This window comes from Eublepharis macularius, chromosome 9 (genome assembly GCF_028583425.1).
Source record: "Eublepharis macularius isolate TG4126 chromosome 9, MPM_Emac_v1.0, whole genome shotgun sequence".
Lineage (NCBI taxonomy): Eukaryota > Metazoa > Chordata > Lepidosauria > Squamata > Eublepharidae > Eublepharis > Eublepharis macularius.
Window position 1 is genome coordinate 16,104,254 of NC_072798.1, and position 20,269 is coordinate 16,124,522.

Below are 20,269 nucleotides of genomic sequence, written 5' to 3' on the forward strand. Positions count from 1 at the left end.
ATTTGCTGTACCTTTTGGGACTAACCTCTATAATTTACTGAACTTTGCAGGACTCATTGATATGTAATTCCACACTACTTCTCCCCTCCCCAAAATAAAACACAAGAATTGCACATCAGTTAACACTGAGCCAGAATTTCATGGCCATTTCACATATTACAAAAGGGCAACCCCACAGTTGCTATGGAGCCTTCTAGAGCCTCCACTTCCTGCTCACCCTTTTCTTCTTCCTGGCTTTGCAAATAATCTGCAAGGGAGTTGTGACCCACTTTTTGGGTCCCAACTCTTCAGTTTGAGAACCACTGCATTAGTGTCTTCTCAAAATGTCAAATAAATTTTAACATTCCTTCGTTATCAGGATTCACAAACTACATTTTTCATTGCTATGGTGATTACAATGGAACACAATATGCAGTGAAAATGCTTGACGGCAAAAGATGCCCACGAGTTCTGATTTCATCCCACCCCACCCCTGCCACAGAGAGTTCGAGTATTTGACTCCAGGCTCCAAAAAGTCAGCTCTTTGTGCATGTCTTCAGAGCACTTTAAGTATGTCTGATTTAGTCCAAGCCCATAAACATATGCTGAAAGATCAGACAACCCATGATGAAGACTGAGTATGTTGCCGAGATGTAATTTAGTTTCAACACCCAGCTCTAATCAGACAGGCCAAATCCAGAGAGACCTGTAAAGATGCATGGGGTATGGGGAGGCTCATTTCTCCCTGCAATGGCAGCCCCAGCCCTACAGCTGGCCCCGATTCAGAGGGCTCTCTAACTTGGGGGGAGGGGTCAGGGAACAGCCCCCCCCCATGAGTACAGGAAGCACCACACATGTCTCTTTGGATCCTACCTAATGATTTGAATGCAATTTCTTTTCCAGTAAGTGCCCATGACATGGCAATCTAATTGCCTCTAAATATCTGAGATACATTATGCATACCTGAAAATAGGAGAAAGCGCATCATGAGAAGAAGCATGTTATGATTGTTTTTTGTAATTACCTATTAAGATTACTGTTTAGAATAAATATTAACAGCGTATGCTTTCCTGAGAAATAAAATGACACACCAGAAAATTCCCAAAGCAAAATGTAAAGCAATTAATTAAGAATACTGGAAACTGAAAGGTAAACTGAAAGGCTTACGAGACAGATAAACTGGTAGTGTTCATTACATTTTCTGACCTCATACTACCAAACCATGTACTCATGCAAAAAAAAATTTAAAAAACAAAAAGGGGAGTCTTGAGGCACCTTAAAGACAAACCTTTAAGGAACCAACAGATTCCTTTTGGTTGTTGCTGCAATAGAGTAACAAGGGTACCTCCATGAGGTTTGAAGATATACAGGAACATATGAATCATAGAATCATAGAGTTGGAAGGGGCCATACAGACCATCTAGTCCAACCCCCTGCCCAGTGCAGGATCAGCCTACAGCATCTCTAAAGCATCTAAAGCATATGGTTGCCTTACACTGAGTTAGAGCAGGTGGGCCATCTAATAGAGTCTCCTCCAACTAACAGCAGCTTTGAAAGGATTTAGGCAACACTCCTTTCCATCCCTAATGCCTAGGCTCCCTTTTGATGGCATGACCCAGGATTGAATTGTTCAGCATGCCTCTTCCTGGGCTACACCCCATTCTCCATTTCAGAATGACTCCAGCAGTAAAAAATGCAAGCCCCATGAACTGTCCATGGCAGGACAAAGTTTTTTGTTTCATACATTCATACATATTTATTTTAAAAGCATTTCAGATTACCTTTGAGAAAAATGTACAGAAGATATAGTTGTGGGCATCGACAGCATTAATACAAAAGAAATTAACTTTAAGAAGCAGATTAGAGAATCCAATCTCAAGCAACATCTGATAGTCAAAAATGAACTATGACAGTGTATTAAAATATATATATTGTACTGAGTGCAAATTTCAAAGTAATACCACATGTATTACAATTGGACTATAATAAATGTAAAGATAAATTTGGACTTAAAAAAATTGGTATACAAAAATTGGTATACAAACCAGTATGTGATCTTAACAGAAGTGATCTTTCAGGATTCCACTGTATGTACCTCCTTTACTAGACTTTCTGTACACCAAGCACAAAAAAGTAAAATACACTTGGTAAATACACACATTACCTGTTTCTCAGTCACTAGAGTTCAAGAATTGTTACATGATCTTAAACCTCAAAACTTAACTTCTGGATGCTGCCGTTATTGGATGATACCGGGGAGGGGAGGAATGAAGGAAGATTCAATGAAATTTAGAAGTTAGGGTCACCTGAATAATCTTGGCATCAGCTTCAAAAAGTTAAATGAGGTTTAAGATCATCTTGAAAAAAGAGAAAATTCAAAACTGGGAAGTTACCTGTATATGTTTGGGTCCAGAAGCAAGGCAGTATCTTTTGGTAGTTTTGATAAATGAACTACTTTAGTTTTTAACTGATGTCGCTCACTTTCATTTACCCACACATCAGGCAGACTATGAATAAATAAAATAAAAAGTATTCAAAAATGGTCAACCCTTTTTCTCACCATAATCACAAGTGGTACAAACAGCCATTCTGAATGCCCTTTTTAAAACAAAAATCATCACTGATAAGTCGTCTGTACAGGAGGTTGGCCAATGAATGAGCTCCTAGAAATGCAACATTTTTGAATGTTAAAAAGCCTTGCTTTACTGGTTTAAATGCCAACTTTAAGAGGAAAGTGCTTTTGGATGATCAATTCATCAGGTTTAAAAGCAGATTATTATTATTTGAAATAATGCAAAGTGAGGGCAATATTATTTATTATTTATGTTATTTGCAGCTCCCCCCCGCCCCCTTTCTCACTGAGACTCCAAACAGATTGCATAGCGTAGGTCAATACGATCTACAGCTGGGACATCCAATAAACAATGCAACAGGGTTTGGATAACATAAAATTGGAAAACTAGCAGAAATCTGATACAGAGCTAACAAATGCTGCACAAGCATAACCAATTAAACAATCTAGAAACTACCTAGCCGAAACATAATCTCGCCCACAGACTCCATTCCTTTACCAAGAGACACATATTCCCGACCAAGAGGCCATGGGTCATTAGAAATTAACTAAGGGATTGAAGGAGGGTGGTTACCTATTGCGGATGAAGACAAGGATTAGAGCGCAACACTAATGCTGGATTCGTGACCCTGCACATGACTCATGGTCTTCGGGGATTTTAAACAATCTGATCAGACTGCAGAATTTGCCTCCACCTAACATATGCTGCGTTTTTTAGATTGTAAATTTTTGAACTTGGCTGCCAACTCACATTAACCTTTTGTTCTGATTAACTTAATATGACGAGGGGATGAACAAAAACTGACAGCAGCTTGAACTTACTATGCCTGATGCATCAAAGAGGGAGAACTGCTTACTCCCTTACAAACCTACCCGAACACTAAGGTCATCTTCTGAGTCCCTGTTTCGAGGGCTCCCACGTTCTAAGATTAGGAGTGTGGCATCCTGTGATAGGGCCTTCACAGTAATGGCTCCAAACTCTGGAACTATCTCCCCCGGGAGACTTTTCTGTCTCCTGTTGCTATCTTATGCCAGTGGATAAAGATCTTTTACTTTGTGAGCCACCTTGGTAGCCCGAATGAGGGCAGAAAGGTGTGGCATAATTTTTTAAAAAATAAATAAGCAAATAGCTTCATATACAACTAAGGCTGTATAGGTAGGACATTGTTTTTAACCCTAGGACATTATTTTTACCACGTGAACACCAAAATCAGGTCCATGCAGCACTTTGGGATTGAGTGCCCACGCGAGCTTCCTCAAGGAAACTCAATTCCAAAGCACTGCAGGAGCCCCATTTGGCTTGGGCCCCCACTGCAGGGGTGGGGCTCAAGCCTCTCTTCTCCCTGTGCCATGATCCTGACCCAAATCAGGCCCTTGAAGCATTTCAGAATTGTGTCTGCATGGAGAAAAACAGTGTTTCATACCTGTAACTGTTGTTCATCTAGGTCTTCCGTGCAGTAACACATGGGACTGCGCACGCGCAGGCCTGCCGATCCCGGAGATTTTTACAGCTCTGAGCCACTAGGGGGCGTCCTCGCCTCTCATCGCGCATGCGCGGCCGCTTTTCCCGCCGAAAACGGCTCCTAAGAGGCGGGGCGCCCCCGACGTACCCTCGGATCCTCTTTCGCCACCGACTGCAAGGTAAGTACCAAGAGAATTAGCGGGGAAGGAGGGAGGGTATGTGTTACTGCACGGAAGACCTAGATGAACAACAGTTACAGGTATGAAACACTGTTTTTCATCGGCGGTCTTCCTGTGCAGTCCCACATGGGAGATTCCAAAGCTTAAATACCTGGGTGGTAGGAGGAAGCACATCAGGACAGGAAGATAGACTGCAGCACAGCTGTTCCGACTGACGCCTCTTTCCTGTCCAAGACATCCAAGGCATAATGCTTCACAAAGGTATCAGCAGACGCCCAAGTTGCCGCTTTACAGATGTCTTGCATCGGGACACCTCTAAAAAGGGCTGCCGAAGACGCTTGAGACCTAGTGGAGTGAGCATGTACCTCCAACGGACAAGGCAAGTTAGCACATTCATAACACAACAGTATAGCCTGTACCACCCAACGGGCCAAAGTCTGAGAATTAGCTCTCTTACCCTTCTTAGGGCCCGCAAAAGAAACAAAAAGATGGGAGTCTCTCCGGAAGGACCTTACTCTGTCCAAATAAAAAAGGAGAGCCCTTCGCACATCCAAGGTATGAAGGGAACGCTCCGCGTCAGAGGAAAAACCCTTAAAAAATACAGGTAAAACAATTTCCTGTGCCAAATGAAATTTTGATACCACTTTAGGCAAAAACTCAACTTTTGTCCGAAGGACTACTTTATCCGGATGGACATTTAGATAAGGAGGGTCACAACAGAGAGCTGCCAGCTCCCCCACCCTCCTGGCAGAGGTGATAGCCACCAAAAAGGCTACTTTAAAGGAAAGAAGATTCATAGGGCACGTAGCCAAAGGCTCAAACGGCTTAGAAATGAGCCTTGTCAATACCAAAGGTAGGGACCACTGTGGAACTAAAACCCTAATAGGTGGAAACAAATTATTAAGCCCTTTCAAAAACAATTTAGATGTGTAATGGGAAAAAACAGTTTTCTTGTCGATGGGAGGGTGGAAAGCCGAAATAACGGCCAAATACACCTTAACAGAAGAATTAGCTAGACCAGACTGTTTAAGTCCCCACAGAAATTCCAGAATCTCAGAGAGGGAGGAGGAAACAGGGTCTACCCCTCTGTCCCTGCACCATCCAGAAAATTTATTCCATTTCAGGGAATAAGACTGACGAGTCGAAGAACGACGGGCATTTTGGAGGACGTGCATCACATCCGCGGAGAATCCGTGTCCTGAAGGATCAGCCACGCCGTCAGTCTGAGTGAATGCACTCTGTGATGTAGGACCCCTCGAAATGACAATAGGTCTGGGCGATCCGGGAATTGATACATCCCCTTGTGAAGTCTCAGAATGGCATGGAACCATGGTTGTCTCGGCCAATACGGGGTAATCAGAATGGCTGACGTCCCGTCCACCTGCATCTTGGAAACCACCCTGGTTAACAACGGGAACGGGGGAAACAGGTAGAAAAAAGGGCCTGACCAAGTTAACTGAAATGCGTCCCCAAGAGACTCGAGGCCGACGCCTCCTCTGGAACAGTACTGGGGAGTCTTGCAGTTCTCTTCTGAAGCGAAGAGGTCTAGCTCTGGGGTACCCCATTCTGCAAAGACAGGACGTAAATATTTGTTGTGAAGAGACCACTCATGAGAGTCCCCTTCCAGTCTACTAAGGCGGTCAGCCATTACATTATCCACACCTGGAATATGAACAGCAATCAGCCAAACTGAGTGGGCAATAGCCCAATCCCAAATCTTCAGGGCCTCCATACACAGCACGCTAGACAACGTGCCACCCTGCTTATTCAAATAAAACATAGTTGTAGTATTATCTGTCAAAATTTGTACTGTCTTATTACAAACTAAATCAGAAAAGGCCAATAAAGCATAATAAACTGCTCGTAACTCCAGAAGGTTGATATGATGTGTACCTTCAACCTCATCCCACAAACCGTGAGCAAATAGTCCCTGACAGTGAGCACCCCACCCCAAAATAGAGGCATCAGTAGTGACAACGATATCCGGTTGCACGTACCCAAAGGTCACACCCCCAAAAAGGTTAGCGTCTTGCAACCACCACTCAAGGGAGGAAAGGACCTTACGGGGAACACTCAACTTCCTCCTTTGGGAGTCTCTCTCAGGGCTAAAAGCCCGCGAGAACCAGAGTTGAAGCGGCCTCATGCGAAGCCTGGCCAGAGAAACCACAGCAGTACAAGAGGCCATATAACCTAATAAAACCTGAATGAGCCTGGCAGGTTGAAACCTACACCTCTTGAACTTTCTGACAAGGGCCTTAATTTTAAGAGCCCTTTCCTGGGGTAGGAAACCAAAATTTCGATCACCATCAATAATAGCCCCAATAAATTGGATAACCCTGGACGGGGTGAGTTTGGATTTCTTCTGATTCACAAAGAGGCCCAGCCGCAGGCAGGTGGCCAAAGTGATCGAAATTTGGGAAGAAACATCGTCCTCAGAATGGCCAACTAGGAGCCAATCATCAAGGTACGGAAAAATGCAGCAACCTTGTGTCCTAAGGAAGGCAATAACTACTGCCACGCACTTCGTAAACACCCTAGGGGCCGTGGACAACCCGAAGGGGAGAACCCTGTATTGAAAAACCCTAGAGCCATAGGTAAACCGTAGGAACTTCCTATGATCTGGAAAAATAGAAATGTGGAAATAGGCATCTTTGAGATCTAAGACACCAAACCATGAATTAGAGGGTAGAAGGGACAACACTGATTGTAATGTGGTCATTTTAAATTTCTGAACCCTAATACACTTATTTAGTTTCCGGAGATCCAGGATGGGGCGAAGGCCACCATCCTTCTTCTCGACCACAAAGAGACTAGAGTAGAACCCTAGGGGATGAGAAGAGGGCGACACTTCTTCAATAGCCCCTTTTAACAATAAGGCAGATAGCTCCGAAACCACACCGGGCTGAGGGGACGGAGACGAAAAAATAGGGCACGAGAGACTGGGCCACTGAATAAACTCAATTTTATATCCAACTTTAACTATATCCAGAACCCAAGTATCCGATGTGATCGTACACCACTCAGACAAGAAGACGGCCAGCCTGTCCCCAAAGTGAGGATCAGGGCCCTGTGATTGTCAAAATTGTTTCTGAGTCTGTCCAGAATCTTTGGGTTGATGTTGATTACTGCCATGCCTGCTCTTGACACCTTGCCTCCTCCTCTGGAAGGAGGGTTGCGGGGTCTGATACGGGCGTTGCTGTTGGGCACCATAAGTATAATACGGCCGATATCGTTGCTGCCTATACCTAGGATAAGGCTTGTATTGCGGACGACCAGCCTGCTGTTGTTGAGTCACTCCATAGGAACGGGCAGTCATCCTGTCCTTACGCTTTTTAGACAAGTAGTCGTCTGTCTTGTCAGAAAACAAATGTTGTCCTTCAAACGGAAGATCTTCCACCTTGGAACGTGTTTCAAGAGGCAGCGCCGTGGTCCTAAGCCATGCAAACCTTCTCAGGACCAGGGCAGATAGGAGGGCCCTGGCCGAGGTATCAGCCATGTTTCTACTGACGGTAATCTGATGTCTAGACAACCGGACCGCTTCTTCCTGTATTACTCTGAGAAAGATCCTTTGGTCCTCAGGCAATTGAGGGACAAAGGTGGCTACCTTCGTCCACAGAAGCAGCTGATAAGCGGACATCATGGCCGCAAAATTAGCGATCTTAATACCAAAGGCCGAGGAAGCATAGACCTTTCTGGCAAGAGAATCAATTTTTCTACTGTCCTTGTCGGAAGGCACAGATAGAGACCCTTGTTTAGGCTTTGCTTGCATATCTTCCGTAACAAGGGAAGACGGAGGTGGGTGAAGGGATAGAAACTGACAATGCTCATCCTTCACTCGATACAAATTCTCAATCTTCTTATTGGTTGCTGGAATAGATGCAGGTTTTAAATTGAGACCATCCAGGAGCTCAACGAAGCCCTCAATCATAGGAAAGGCAAGGGTCGGAGTAGACCCGGAGTACATATGTTTTAAAATCTTATCCTTGGAGCGTGGTTCCGAGGAGACCACATCTATTTCAAGGGCCTTAGCCATCCTTTGAAGCAATTCACTGTAGGCACGAAAATCCTCCGTCGGCGATGCTTCTTCAGAAGGACCAATCGCCCGGTCAGGAGAATCGGAAGGAGGAGAATCATAGGATCTACTGGCAGCGAGGTGCTCATACTCAGCGTCTGAAGGAATCGGAGAGTGAGTGAACCCCTCCATGGATACTTCACGGAACGAAGGAGAGCGGGAACGACGCCTCCGATCACGATCGGAACCATAAGAGGTTTCCCGATAACGACGCCTGTAGGAATAAGGACTATATCTGTCCGAACGAAGGGACGGACGGCCCCTAGAAGAACGTGAAGACCACGAGTCACGAGAACGTGAACGGCGAGCCCCGGACGGAGTCAAGGGTCTGTCCAGCATAATAACGTCGGACTCATGTGATCGCCGGGATGCAGGTGTTCTCTTCGGGGAAGAAACATCCCTGGAACCGACCATCCGATTCGGAGAAAGAACGGGTGAGTGGGTACCCCCAGATTGTGGGGTAATCACGCTCTCCAGCACCTGCTTGTCAGATTTAGACGAGTGCTTTCTCTTCTTCTTCTTTTCCGAAGGAGAAGGGGTGACCGGATCCGATGGCAAAGGTTCCGACACCGATCCCACTCGAGGAGTCCTCGGTTCCGAGGGGGTAGGATACTCCTTCCTGAGGGAGTCAGCCAAGCTGGAACCAGCCGGTTCCGTCTCAGGTCTCAACTCCAACGTCGGATCCGACGGGGCGGGAACCGTCGGAATCGAAGGACTCCGAGCCACGGGTGTCGGGCTCGGAGGTCTAGAAACGGTGGAGGTCGGGGATGGGCGGGGGTGCGGAGACTTGTGCGACGATTTCGAAGTCGGCGTAGACGATGCCTCCGCAGCAGACGACCTGCACTTCCGAACGGTGTCGGTCACCGCCATCGCCCGCCGCCACAGATAAGCCTGGAGCCTCCCCGAACGTTCCGCCCTAGCCTTTGAAGTAAAGGTGCGGCAAAACTTACATGCCTGTGGGTTATGGGTTTCTCCCAAACAATACAGGCACTCCTTATGACCATCAGATTTAGTCATCTTTCTGTCGCATGTCGAACACCTCTTGAATAAGGCCTTGTCCGACATCTTCGCAACTCCAAAAAGACCAACCAACACTAGCAACAGAGCCAGAAGAACCTCTTCAGTCGGCGGCAAAAGAGGAACTGAGGGTACGTCGGGGGCGCCCCGCCTCTTAGGAGCCGTTTTCGGCGGGAAAAGCGGCCGCGCATGCGCGATGAGAGGCGAGGACGCCCCCTAGTGGCTCAGAGCTGTAAAAATCTCCGGGATCGGCAGGCCTGCGCGTGCGCAGTCCCATGTGGGACTGCACAGGAAGACCGCCGATGAACTTGCAGTTGCTGTGCGACTGCAAATCCCCCTGGCAGTCATGTGTTAAAAAGCACCATCTAGATTGGACCTAAAGGATACAAACTGTTAAGAGCTTCAGATTTATAGTCTTTAACGCCGAAAACCTGGCCTATGGAAAATCATGGTTTCAACCACAAGTATAATGAAACTTACCTTTGGAAGAGCAAAATAAATGAGTGAAGCAGCTTTAGCTACACACTTTATGTAACTAGTGGCTCGATTTAACAATCTGGTAGATATTCATGGCAAGAGTCACTTTCCCTACAGGCATCCTTGCTTTCATTGAAGTACATGCAAACAACGGCTACACTGAGATGTCAAGATTAAATTCTGTATGTTCAGGATGGGCAGGAATCCAGCTTCTCTGCCATGCTCCCTTCTCCTTCCACTTCTGCACAGAAAAAGAGTTTTCCCTCCATTTTGATTACACACAGCCCCCTTTGGACGTCTTGGGTACTGAAATCAGGATTGTTATTTTTTTCCGGAACCAGGATTCTAATCCTGACTGTGGTTTTAAAACCTGGTTTTGTGCAGAAGAAACAAACTACATTCACTTGAAAATTTGCCCAGGCTACACGCATTCAGACATCACAGTAAACTGGGAGTTTGATTCAAGGCTAGCAAAATCAGGCAGACTTCAACTGCTCCACATGCAAGGGGAGGAAGGAGTGAGGCAGCAAACAAGATGGGCCTGTGCCAGTCACCAATTTTAAAAGTCTGCTGTGTCACTTAAACATAGCCTACGTCTCCCAGATGTACTGAGCAGAGAACTTTTACAAAAGCGATCAATAACGTATATATCAATAAGAGGCTTAATTTTCAGATCAGTGTTTGGGGATGGACTAGGATTTCTCACTGTTTTTTGAAATATGGAAGAACGTTCAAAATACTAAAGAAGATAACATTAAATCTAGTACATACTCTCAGTTTTCTGAATGGTTTGAGGAACTATTTGCTGGATATCCTAGTGGCTGTTCAATACATGAAACTGGCAGCTTTATTCACCCATCAGTCAAGAGATACATAAGATTAATTTCACTGTAATCTCCACGGTAGCTACATAAGCATCAACATTACATGAAAGATCAGTATGATTTGAGAGGCAGGCTCTGGAAATTCAATTGAGGTTTTGATAGCTTAAGGGTGTGATACTAATTTCCAGAAATTTCCCAAAATCCTTACAGAAATCTCCACATTTATCATGAACATTCCCTGTTTGACCATCTCCACCTCCCAAGTGGTTTTCAACATTTTATTGTACTCAAATTGTTTTTCAAACAAACAAAATTGTTGTAACTACTGATAGGTTCAATGATTTAGCCAAAGAAAGAAAGAAAGAAAGAAAGAAAGAAAGAAAGAAAGAAAGAAAGAAAGAAAGAAAGAAAGAAAGAAAGAAAGAAAGAAAGAAAGAAAGAAAGAAAGAAAGAAAGAAAGAAAGAAAGAAAGAAAGAAAGAAAGAAAGAAAGAAAGAAAGAAAGAAAGGGAACACTAATGGTATACTTATTTGTATTGTACATTCTACATTCATTTGATAAACAGAACAGCAGGTAATCTAACTGCTGCTATTAACCACATTTTGTCTATCACTGAACCTGAGTATACTCACATGTCCTCCGGCGTCCAGTGAAGCAGCAGTTTTATTTTTCCAGAATCCTCTTTTCTCTTTGCTATTACCTAGCAAAAGCCATTACAATAGTTGTTTGAAACATTTCTGAGCATCCTCTTCACTAGCTTTAAGAACATTTGGTCAAATGCAGACATAAATATCATAGTTCCTTCACAACTACCAATCATTATTTCATTCTCTTTTAAAGCAATAATTGCTCATAAAACTGAGCATTATTCCTTATTCTTCCAGGAGAAGAGCAAAGGAATGTCACTGTTGAAATAACACTACATAGCAATTAACAACTGTACAGGTGGGGACAGAAGGCTAGAGGTCATGATGAGGCAGTGATGGTTAGGCTAAGTGAAAAAGCTGCTATGAAAATCTACTCGTTTGTCTCTCCAACCTTGAGGGCTTGAAACTTGCTTTTCTAAACACTTTAATGCTAAGATTCTTGGAATTCTGCTTAAAAATATTTATACAAAGTAAGCCAAACAGATGTCCAAGAACTAAGTTTCATATTTTCAAAGTCGACACTGCTTTTCAAAAAACAAAACTAAAGAAGAATTCTCTTCTATATTTCTCCTTATGTAAAGCAAGCTTGAAAGTGAATGCTTGCATCAAAATACGTACTGCCCACACGTAACTAAGCGAGACAGCCCTTACAACTCTGTGGGCTGGGCAAGGGCTCTCCCTTTCCCTTTGGCAGAGTTGGGAACTACATTTGTTGCCTCAGATCTTTGGAAACCAACATTCTGCAGTGCTCACGCCAGGCCGGCCTGGACAGTCTGCTGTTCCCATTAACATTTCATTTGTATTCCTAGACCAGTTTCATTGTTCACTGGGTATCTTATGCTATATGATGACACTGTTGCTTAAAATGTTGTCCAATTCTGTACTCCTGGTCTTACTGCAGTGGCTCATTCACTGTCCAATATTCTATGATTACCTCCCGCTGCTTCCATACTCTGTAATCCACCTCAGTGAGCAAGGCACCTAAATTAATCAATACATCATTCCTTGTAATCTTGATGATGGCACTGGAGGATGTGTCTCTTTTTCTTTCATTCAGCATTTATGCACATTGCACCCGCCCCCCCCCAAAGGAGTTTGCTCCTCCGAGGGCTGCATGCTGAATTCTGCGCCTCCCCTCCCTCCAGCGGGGTAGGGGAGATGAGAGATAGACAGGCTTGAAATGTTTTCAGATTCCTCCCTCTGTCAACAAGAAAGAAGAACTAGTATGAAAAGCAAAGGGACAGACTTAGAGGAGAGAAAGCGGAGGGTGACCTACCTACCCATTTATCTGCAAGGCCAAAGCAACAAAGAGCACAATGACTCATACCTGGGAAACGGCACTGACAGAAAACGTAAGGTACCGTTAACACTTAAAACATAAGTTTTGCTAAAAAGTATACTGGTATTTCATCCACTATACTCAAAATGGTTGGTATAATACTTGCCAAAAGATAAAAAACCCGAAAATTACCATCGCTTGAATTTATTCAGCTAGGATGGGTTCTGTTTAATGATTAAAGAAATCAAATACTCTGGTTAATGTTCTCCTTAAACATTATTCTGTATTTTCCTAGCGTGATAGAATTACAGATATGCACCACTTTCTTTCTCACGCTCCACGCACCTCAAAGCTTTCTGCTAGCCCTGCTTTGATCATGCTAAACACTGGACAAGAAGCTCAGATATAGAGAAGCTCCAAAAAGTCCCCTGAACTGCTGCTGGAGTGAGATGACTGAGCCGAAAGGTACTCATTCCAAACCCTTGAGGTATGCGCAGATTAGCCATAACCTCCTCTTGAGAGAATGGGGCAGGAGCCCCAACTCCCTGGTTGGAGCTCTCAGAAAGTTCCGGGACTCAGCTCTTGATAAAACACAGCACCCATATCGAGTGAGCTGCACTGGTACTATGAAGAAGAAACGAACTGCTCAGATGCAAAGCGAACTGGATAAGCCGGTACATTGTTGAGCATCTGAAAAATTAACCTCAGTCAGAAATGAAAGTATAAATAAATGGAATTCTGCTGACCTCTACTGGAAAATAATGGAAAAGACTCAAAACCAGAATTTTTAAGAGAACAAGCAATTTTATTTATTTATTTTTAATTTTGGCTGCCCTTCCAACTACAGGTCTATTCCTATAGTGTAATTAATAACAGTAGTAATAATAGAAAGCTGACCTACAAAATGGGAAAGATCCTCCCCAGAATCACTGGATAGAGCAGTAACAACGGTGTTCTTTTAGACCACTCAATGGGGTCCATGGCTTCCTAAATCATATGTGAATTACTGAGAGTCTTCCGTTGTTAGAAAGCCACCCCCCAAAAATCTGAAATCATAGCTTGCAGTGGATTTGCATATTGTGGTTTGGAGATGAATAACTGTGATTAGAAAAACCCTAGAAACGGAGGCAGAAATCACTACAAGGAGAAGAGATAAAAGAGCCCAAAGAGATATATTCCCCAAATCTTTAAACCATATTTAAAGGATCATCTGAATTTAGTTTCAGATGTTCACATTTTTCATCAGGGTCAGCTCTACATGAGGGTGACGTGAGAAGATCGTCACAAGTGGTAGATACCTCCTCCCATCCTCATCAGTCAATTGCTCATTGACCGCCTACCGACCCAGGGGCTCTAAGTGACTCCTCCTTATCCCGATCCAGGAGTCCTGAAAAGCAGCCCAGCAGCTGTTCATGCAGGTTCCCAAACTCTTAGGAACTCCTCCTTCTCATGAAACCTCGGCCACCAACTGTGGCTGTTAGTTGCCGAGGAAACTAAAACTGTATCAGAACTCTGGCAAGAGTTTGGGAAGCCCTATATGTGGCACATGTGGCCTGCTGTGCTATTCTGAGAAACAGCCAGGGCAGCAAAGATATAAGGGGAATTTGTTCCTCTGGTTCCTAAGTGGGGTTGCCAGAAGCAGCTGGTCAGCCCAGCTATGAAAACCAGTGCCTACACAGAGCCACTTAGGATTATCACTGGCATTTCACACAAAAGTGTGTTCTTGTAGTCGGCTCTCCAGAGTGCTTGGATTTATTGGTGCTTCTGCCACTACTATTTCTGGTTAAGGTAAACATGCAGTGCTATAGCCGATACCCATGCCCCTTCCCATTCTGGACTTTAGGTTTGCCGTTGTCTTCCACCAACTGGTGAACACGCCTCTTTTGGTTCACATACCCACACTAAACTCTTACTGGCCCTCCTCCCTGGTTTTTATATATCTTCACTTTTGTTAAATACATTTTAATGCTTTTAAAAACATTTTCAATGTGTTGCTGCTTGCAACCATGGGGCCTTGTTTGGGTGGAAAGGTGGAATATTTTGAATGAATGAATACTGGGCCTTCTGAAAATTAGTGGGGGGAAAGGAAGAGAATGCAAGATGTTTGAATGAAAGCAGTAGTTTGTTAAGAGAAGGCAGGAAGCGTGGTGCTAGTGAAAGCAGGGGGAAAACAGCAGATTTCAGGAGGAGGAAGAGGAGGAAGTTAGAACAAAAGCAAAGCAGAAATTGGGTCCACTCTTTCCAAAGGCACTGGCAAGATATTTAAAGATGATGATAATACCACACTTTCTCTGATTAATTAGGCTTTTGATACTTACAACGAACTCTTTATTTTTTAAAGTCTGTAAAAGCGCCCAATATTAAATCTGTCCATATGAGCCACTGGCAGATGCCACTTAGATTGTTTGAATACACAAGGGCACAAACTTTGTGGGCTATTTCTGGCATGAGGAGCATTCTGAATGCAATACATCAAGAACGCCAGCTTTTCCCCTAACATGGGGACTTCCAAACGTTTAAGCAGAAAGGCTGTTTAAAAATTTATAACATAATAAATTGCAAGCACCTTAGTTGGTATGGTACTTACAGTACTGTGAAATACGACACTGTGGCCTTTTCCTAAACTTTCTATGTGAGCGGAGAGGTTAAAGCAGATGGCTCGATGTCGTATAGCATCCAGAGTTTGTGCATCAAAGAAATCGTGTGGTCTGGCTAAAAGGGGGGAAAAAAAAGTATCTTCAATGCTAATGTAAGGATTAAATATCCTAATATTTAAGATATGCTAACCTTATTTCAGCAGAAAGCAACAATTCTCACTGCACATGTTGAAAAACCAATTTGGATCAGACGGACTAACTCCTACAGCAGCTAAAATGTTTCCCTTCCATCCTCTACTTCTGAGGGTGGCAAAAGAGGAGGCAAGTCTATATTAATGACTCCTATTGCTAACTCTGGTTTATCAAAATTTAACCAATTCAATGTCATGCAGGCAGCATACTTTTTGGTAGGTACTTGGGCTGGGGTAAACAAACGACTAAAAAGGAGAAACTCTGTCTCTGTTTGAACAGCAATTAGCAGCTGATCTCAAAACAAGCAATTTAAAAGAATACTTCAGGCTACAACGGAGGTGAACTCTTTTGTGTATATAATACTAAGACATACTATGTTTATTGATAAACCCAGAAAGCTTCCATTTAAATGTATGCTTAAAAGTTAGAGTTCTGCAGTTAATAAAACAAAGCGAATGACTATACACATCCCCACCCCAGCATGGCTTTCAAGACGAAAGAACTAATCTCCACTATCACCTCAGCAAAATTAAATATATATGGGAGTTGGGCTGCAAGAACATTGGCGTTCTTTCAGCCAGAATTCCAAGAAATGGTGGGTAAAAGTTTGAGATAGTTTTAAGTCCAGTGTAGGGCTGGTGTTACTTGCTAGGTCTTGAAGTATTTGCTAGCCTGCTAACAGACCACATGAAGTAGAACGTGAGAGTATCACTGTATACAGAAGTGTATCTACAGTGGGAAAAATGAGAAAAAGGGGAAAGCATATTAATTTATCATTAAACAGCTCTTTCATTCACGGCATGCTCTAAAATAAATATATACAGCTCATTCGCTGCCAGATTATTGATTACAACAGTGAGGAATACAAAAGCATCATAAATGAAATTATGTTTCTGCATCACAGCAACAGCCAGCGCAAACGTTCAGAACTGTGATTCTAACCTTTACAAACCGGAGAATTTTTTTCCTTCCAGAGACTTTAACCACAATAATAAGGGTCTTCTTCTCATTCACCATCTTCTTTCTTAAGACTCAGTTTAAATATGTTCATATTTTCAAATTTAAATTTACAACCTCAAAGGCAGGAAGCTTATTTCCTCAACCAAGCTGCATATTCAGGACTAGTAGATTATAAAGCATAAATATGCAGCTGTTCAGGTACCATGAAATTAATCACAAGCAGACACAAAAGTTATCTTTTCAGTTTACCTGCTTGTTACAGCATCAGTATGTGTGATTCCCAAGAAGGGGTTTTGCATTGAGTTGAAGTTGTAAAGTGCACAAGTGCAGGGTTTGGCTGGGCTACATTGTAAAACAGAAATACTGGCAACGTGATTCTGTAGAGAAGCACTGGCTATCTTTACCATGTTTGCAAGCCTGAAATGTTAAATCCTCGCAAAGTTGTCTGAACATATGAATTTACCACATCAGGCTTTATCAACAGTAGGCTGCAAAAGGCAATAGGAAAAGAAATGGACTACATTCAAATACCAGAGTTGGGATTCAAAAAGCTATTTCCAGTATACTTATTGGACGTGAGGGCCTGGAAAGTCCCCTTTTTTCCAAAGCCCTTTCCCCCCCAATTTTTTTCACTGGGAAAAATGGGAAATTTAGGGGGTTCAGTAAAAAAACAACAACCCTCACTATGAATTACTACTACTTTTGGAATAAATGAAATGCTTTTTAAGATGTCACGCACTTAAATGTAGAGCATGACTTTTTTTACACAAGACTGCCTACAGGATTAGATAATGATAATTCCTATGGATACTGTAGACATACACAACATATTCCAGTCTTTAGTGTGTAAAGATAAATATTTTTTGAAACAATATGTTATGTGTTTGAGGGATTCAGTATTCCCAAATAGAAAATATGCCTAAATAATACCGTGCCGGTATTATTCTAGTATATTTGGCGTGCTCAGATAAATATGGATATGTTTGGGTATACTGAATACTGGATTCCTGAATATATCCAAATTATTCAGGTTTATCTGGGAATCGCTGTGATGGTTATTTTAAAGCTGGCCAGCTTCTCTCTTCAGGTCTTTCCTGGGCTTTTTTCCCTCAAGGCAGTGGGGAGAGGGGGAAGCGAGGCAGGATGGAGGGAGAGGGAGCAAGTGACAAGAAGGTCTTTGTGTGTATTTTGTTGCTTGGGTTTTTTTTTTTTTTTGCTTTTTGGTGTTGTTTACTATTTAAAGAGGGTTACTCTTCCCCTGGATTCTTCCCGTTCCTCTCCCCTCTCCTCATGAGCCCAAACCAATCAACTTTGTGTCTTTCCTCATATGTCATATTGTTTGCTTCCAGGAATGGCAGAAATCTCTGCACTGTAGTGGTGGGCAGACTTGGCAGGGCTGGGCGGCTGCAGCAGCGCTCTGCTCCATGGCACTGTGAAGGCCTAGCCAGGTGTGGTGGGACTCACTCTTCTCTGGGCGTCGCCCACCTCCCTCTTCTGGCCTTACTGGCAGGAGTACCCTATGCCGCCTGGGTCTTGTGGGGCTGCTCCAGAGTGTACTCTCCCCCCCAACCCCTGCTTGTCATGAGTTTGAAGCATCTGTGAGGAAACAAGTACCAATATATAGAATGCATTTTTTAAAGTCCCTAACGTATTTTTACATTAGACTAGTGTAAGATAATGCTGGTGGAGGTGAGAAAAAACCCAGGCAGGCCCTTGCACTCTGTCAATACCCAGACTACTGAATCCCAATTGCAAGCAGGTGTAATGCCAAAACGTTATGAATTCTGTTGGGGAGAGCCATTTCATCACAACTGGCCAGTGCAATGACATTATCATGTAATTTGGCAGGTTGCTGGTTCAGGTTTCTAATCAAACGCTCTTACTTAGTTTCCTATCCAAGTACACCGCTCTTCTGATGGAAGCTTCTCAATTGCACTTTCCATAGACTCTGATGCTATGAAGCAGGGGGGCCGTCATAGGGTGTTAGCAAAAAAGCTAACAGCTAAAAATGAGCAAGTACAGAATTGCACAAACGGCCCATGCTTACGTAGCGAGCGCCTCCGTTTGTTCTTTAACTTCCTTCTTTTGTTCATCCCAGCTTTTGAAGGAGATTCTTCTTTTGCCTTTGGCTGACTGGTAACTTTTGAAGAATTCTGCTGGCTGAAGTGAGTTGGCACATGACGAGCCAGTCCACTCTGAGATGCAAAACTAGCATTGCACCCTCCAACGACACACTAAGAGAAACAAAATGGTAAACACACATCAGTCATCACTGGGACCAACTGGCAAGGGAAGATTTTTTACTTTCTTCATACTTTTACACAGGAATCTTAGGAAATTAAATCAAAAATTTGACAAGTATTTAATCAAGCAAGAGGCTATCAATACCCCCCGTTCCTGATGCAACACTTTTTCTGGAACAAGAAAGGACAAATAAATCAGAAATTACTTCAAATGTTGGAGCACTGAATCTTTGCCAAGAATACTATGTGAACAAGCATCTCATTCTGACTGAAACAACGGGAATTCAGTGAAGCTGAAAAAGATTTTCTTTCACTTTCTTAACAACACTGGCTGTTCCTACTGGAATTCCAAATGGGAAAATAGCTAATGCCATGCTTAAGAAGGCAGGAAAAACCTCAAACTATTTCAGTAATGAACTGTCAGTTTTAACTTCCATCCTGTTTGGGTTTTACATATTACCTGCAGCATTGGATATGGCAAATCATGATTCCGCCCCTCCCCCATCCCAATTTAATAGTTCAAAGGCACACTGTCCTCAAATAGTATCAAACTGTCCAGGAGAGAAAGAAGTCTCTTATCTAAGCTAATTAAAAACTACCCTTGCTATTCTCTGAAGTCTTCTCAATCAGAAAAACCGTGAACTGTCATAATGAATCCTGTCTTTTGAACAGAAGCATGTATTTCATTAGTCAGTATTAAAATTCTCCTATCTGTGGTTTGATTCTAAAGACAGCTATGAAGACATCAATTATACAGCGGCAGGGGAATCCTCTATTCTAGGTTTTATTTATACTGAAAAGTATAATGGAGGCCTGGCTCCACTTTTTCACAACCTGCTCATGATTTTATACACTTAAATAATATCCCATCTCATGCCACATACAAACTTTCATATAATTTATCTTGAGCCGAGAGTCCCAAAACGAAGCACAAGCGCTACAACAGAGCATCTTAATAAGGTAACACAACAGTTTGGGAGGAAAGACAGGTACAATTTAAAATTCTTCCACACTGAAGCCTAAATCAACAGTAACACATTTAGGATGGAAGGAAAAAAAATGCTTTTACAAGATTTAAAAGCTAACTGTAGATTTGGTTCCCTGTAGGTAAGCTAGCTATAGTGGTAGGTTTTGTTTCTTCGAAGCCACGGATGCATCAAATTCTAGAATACCCTTAAAGTCACAAAAGCTTAATGAATAACCACACCATAATACTAAGTGTAGATAAAATTCTTAGTTCTAGGTCTTCTAATCAGTGATCTCTTGTTCTTAAATTAAGCTACATGAAACTATAGAATTTAGAAAACTTTTCAGTTCTGAAAGTTTAGAAGAGCTGATTTTTTTTTTTAAAAAATGCAGACTTAAGATTCAGTCCTCTTATGAGTATTTAGGGTTAATTCTACACTTAAACTGTCAACCTAGGCCTGAAAGTGATTCAAATCCTGACCTAGCTGAATGACACCACACTATGCTCAACTGACATAATTAGCTTAAACTGGACGTGGGACAGAAAACATAGTCAAAGCTATATATTTAGAACTTGCCTGCAAGGCCCTCTTACAATTGCCAAGGGAACACCAAAACTGACTATGTAGAGAGAAGACTGGAACTACCTCTGTATTCAGAGATTACTGCAGAATATGAGACTCTTGAGACAGGCCATCATTCTGAGGAAGCAGGAAACTACCTCTCTGAGGATGCATTACCCTACTGTGCTAAGGGGAACGATGACATTTTAATCACAGGCGATCCCGCCATTAGGAACATAA

At 42.9% G+C, this 20,269-nt stretch overlaps 1 protein-coding gene across 2 annotated transcripts in view; it reads right to left on the bottom strand.

The window, feature by feature from the left end:
• Nucleotides 1-20,269, bottom strand: part of AEBP2 (AE binding protein 2) — a 47,597-nt gene that overhangs the window by 2,034 nt on the left and 25,294 nt on the right. Inside the window, exons 4-8 of one of the 2 annotated variants that reach the window (XM_054988187.1) lie at nt 18,305-18,491; nt 15,096-15,220; nt 11,215-11,282; nt 2,373-2,486; nt 2,025-2,091 (exon numbers count right to left, since the gene is read on the bottom strand). In XM_054988187.1, the coding sequence (XP_054844162.1) occupies nt 2,037-2,091; nt 2,373-2,486; nt 11,215-11,282; nt 15,096-15,220; nt 18,305-18,491 (549 nt within the window). In that variant the 3' untranslated portion in view covers nt 2,025-2,036. The remainder of the gene's footprint in view (nt 1-2,024; nt 2,092-2,372; nt 2,487-11,214; nt 11,283-15,095; nt 15,221-18,304; nt 18,492-20,269) is intronic. The other variant, XM_054988188.1, reaches the window with a different exon arrangement.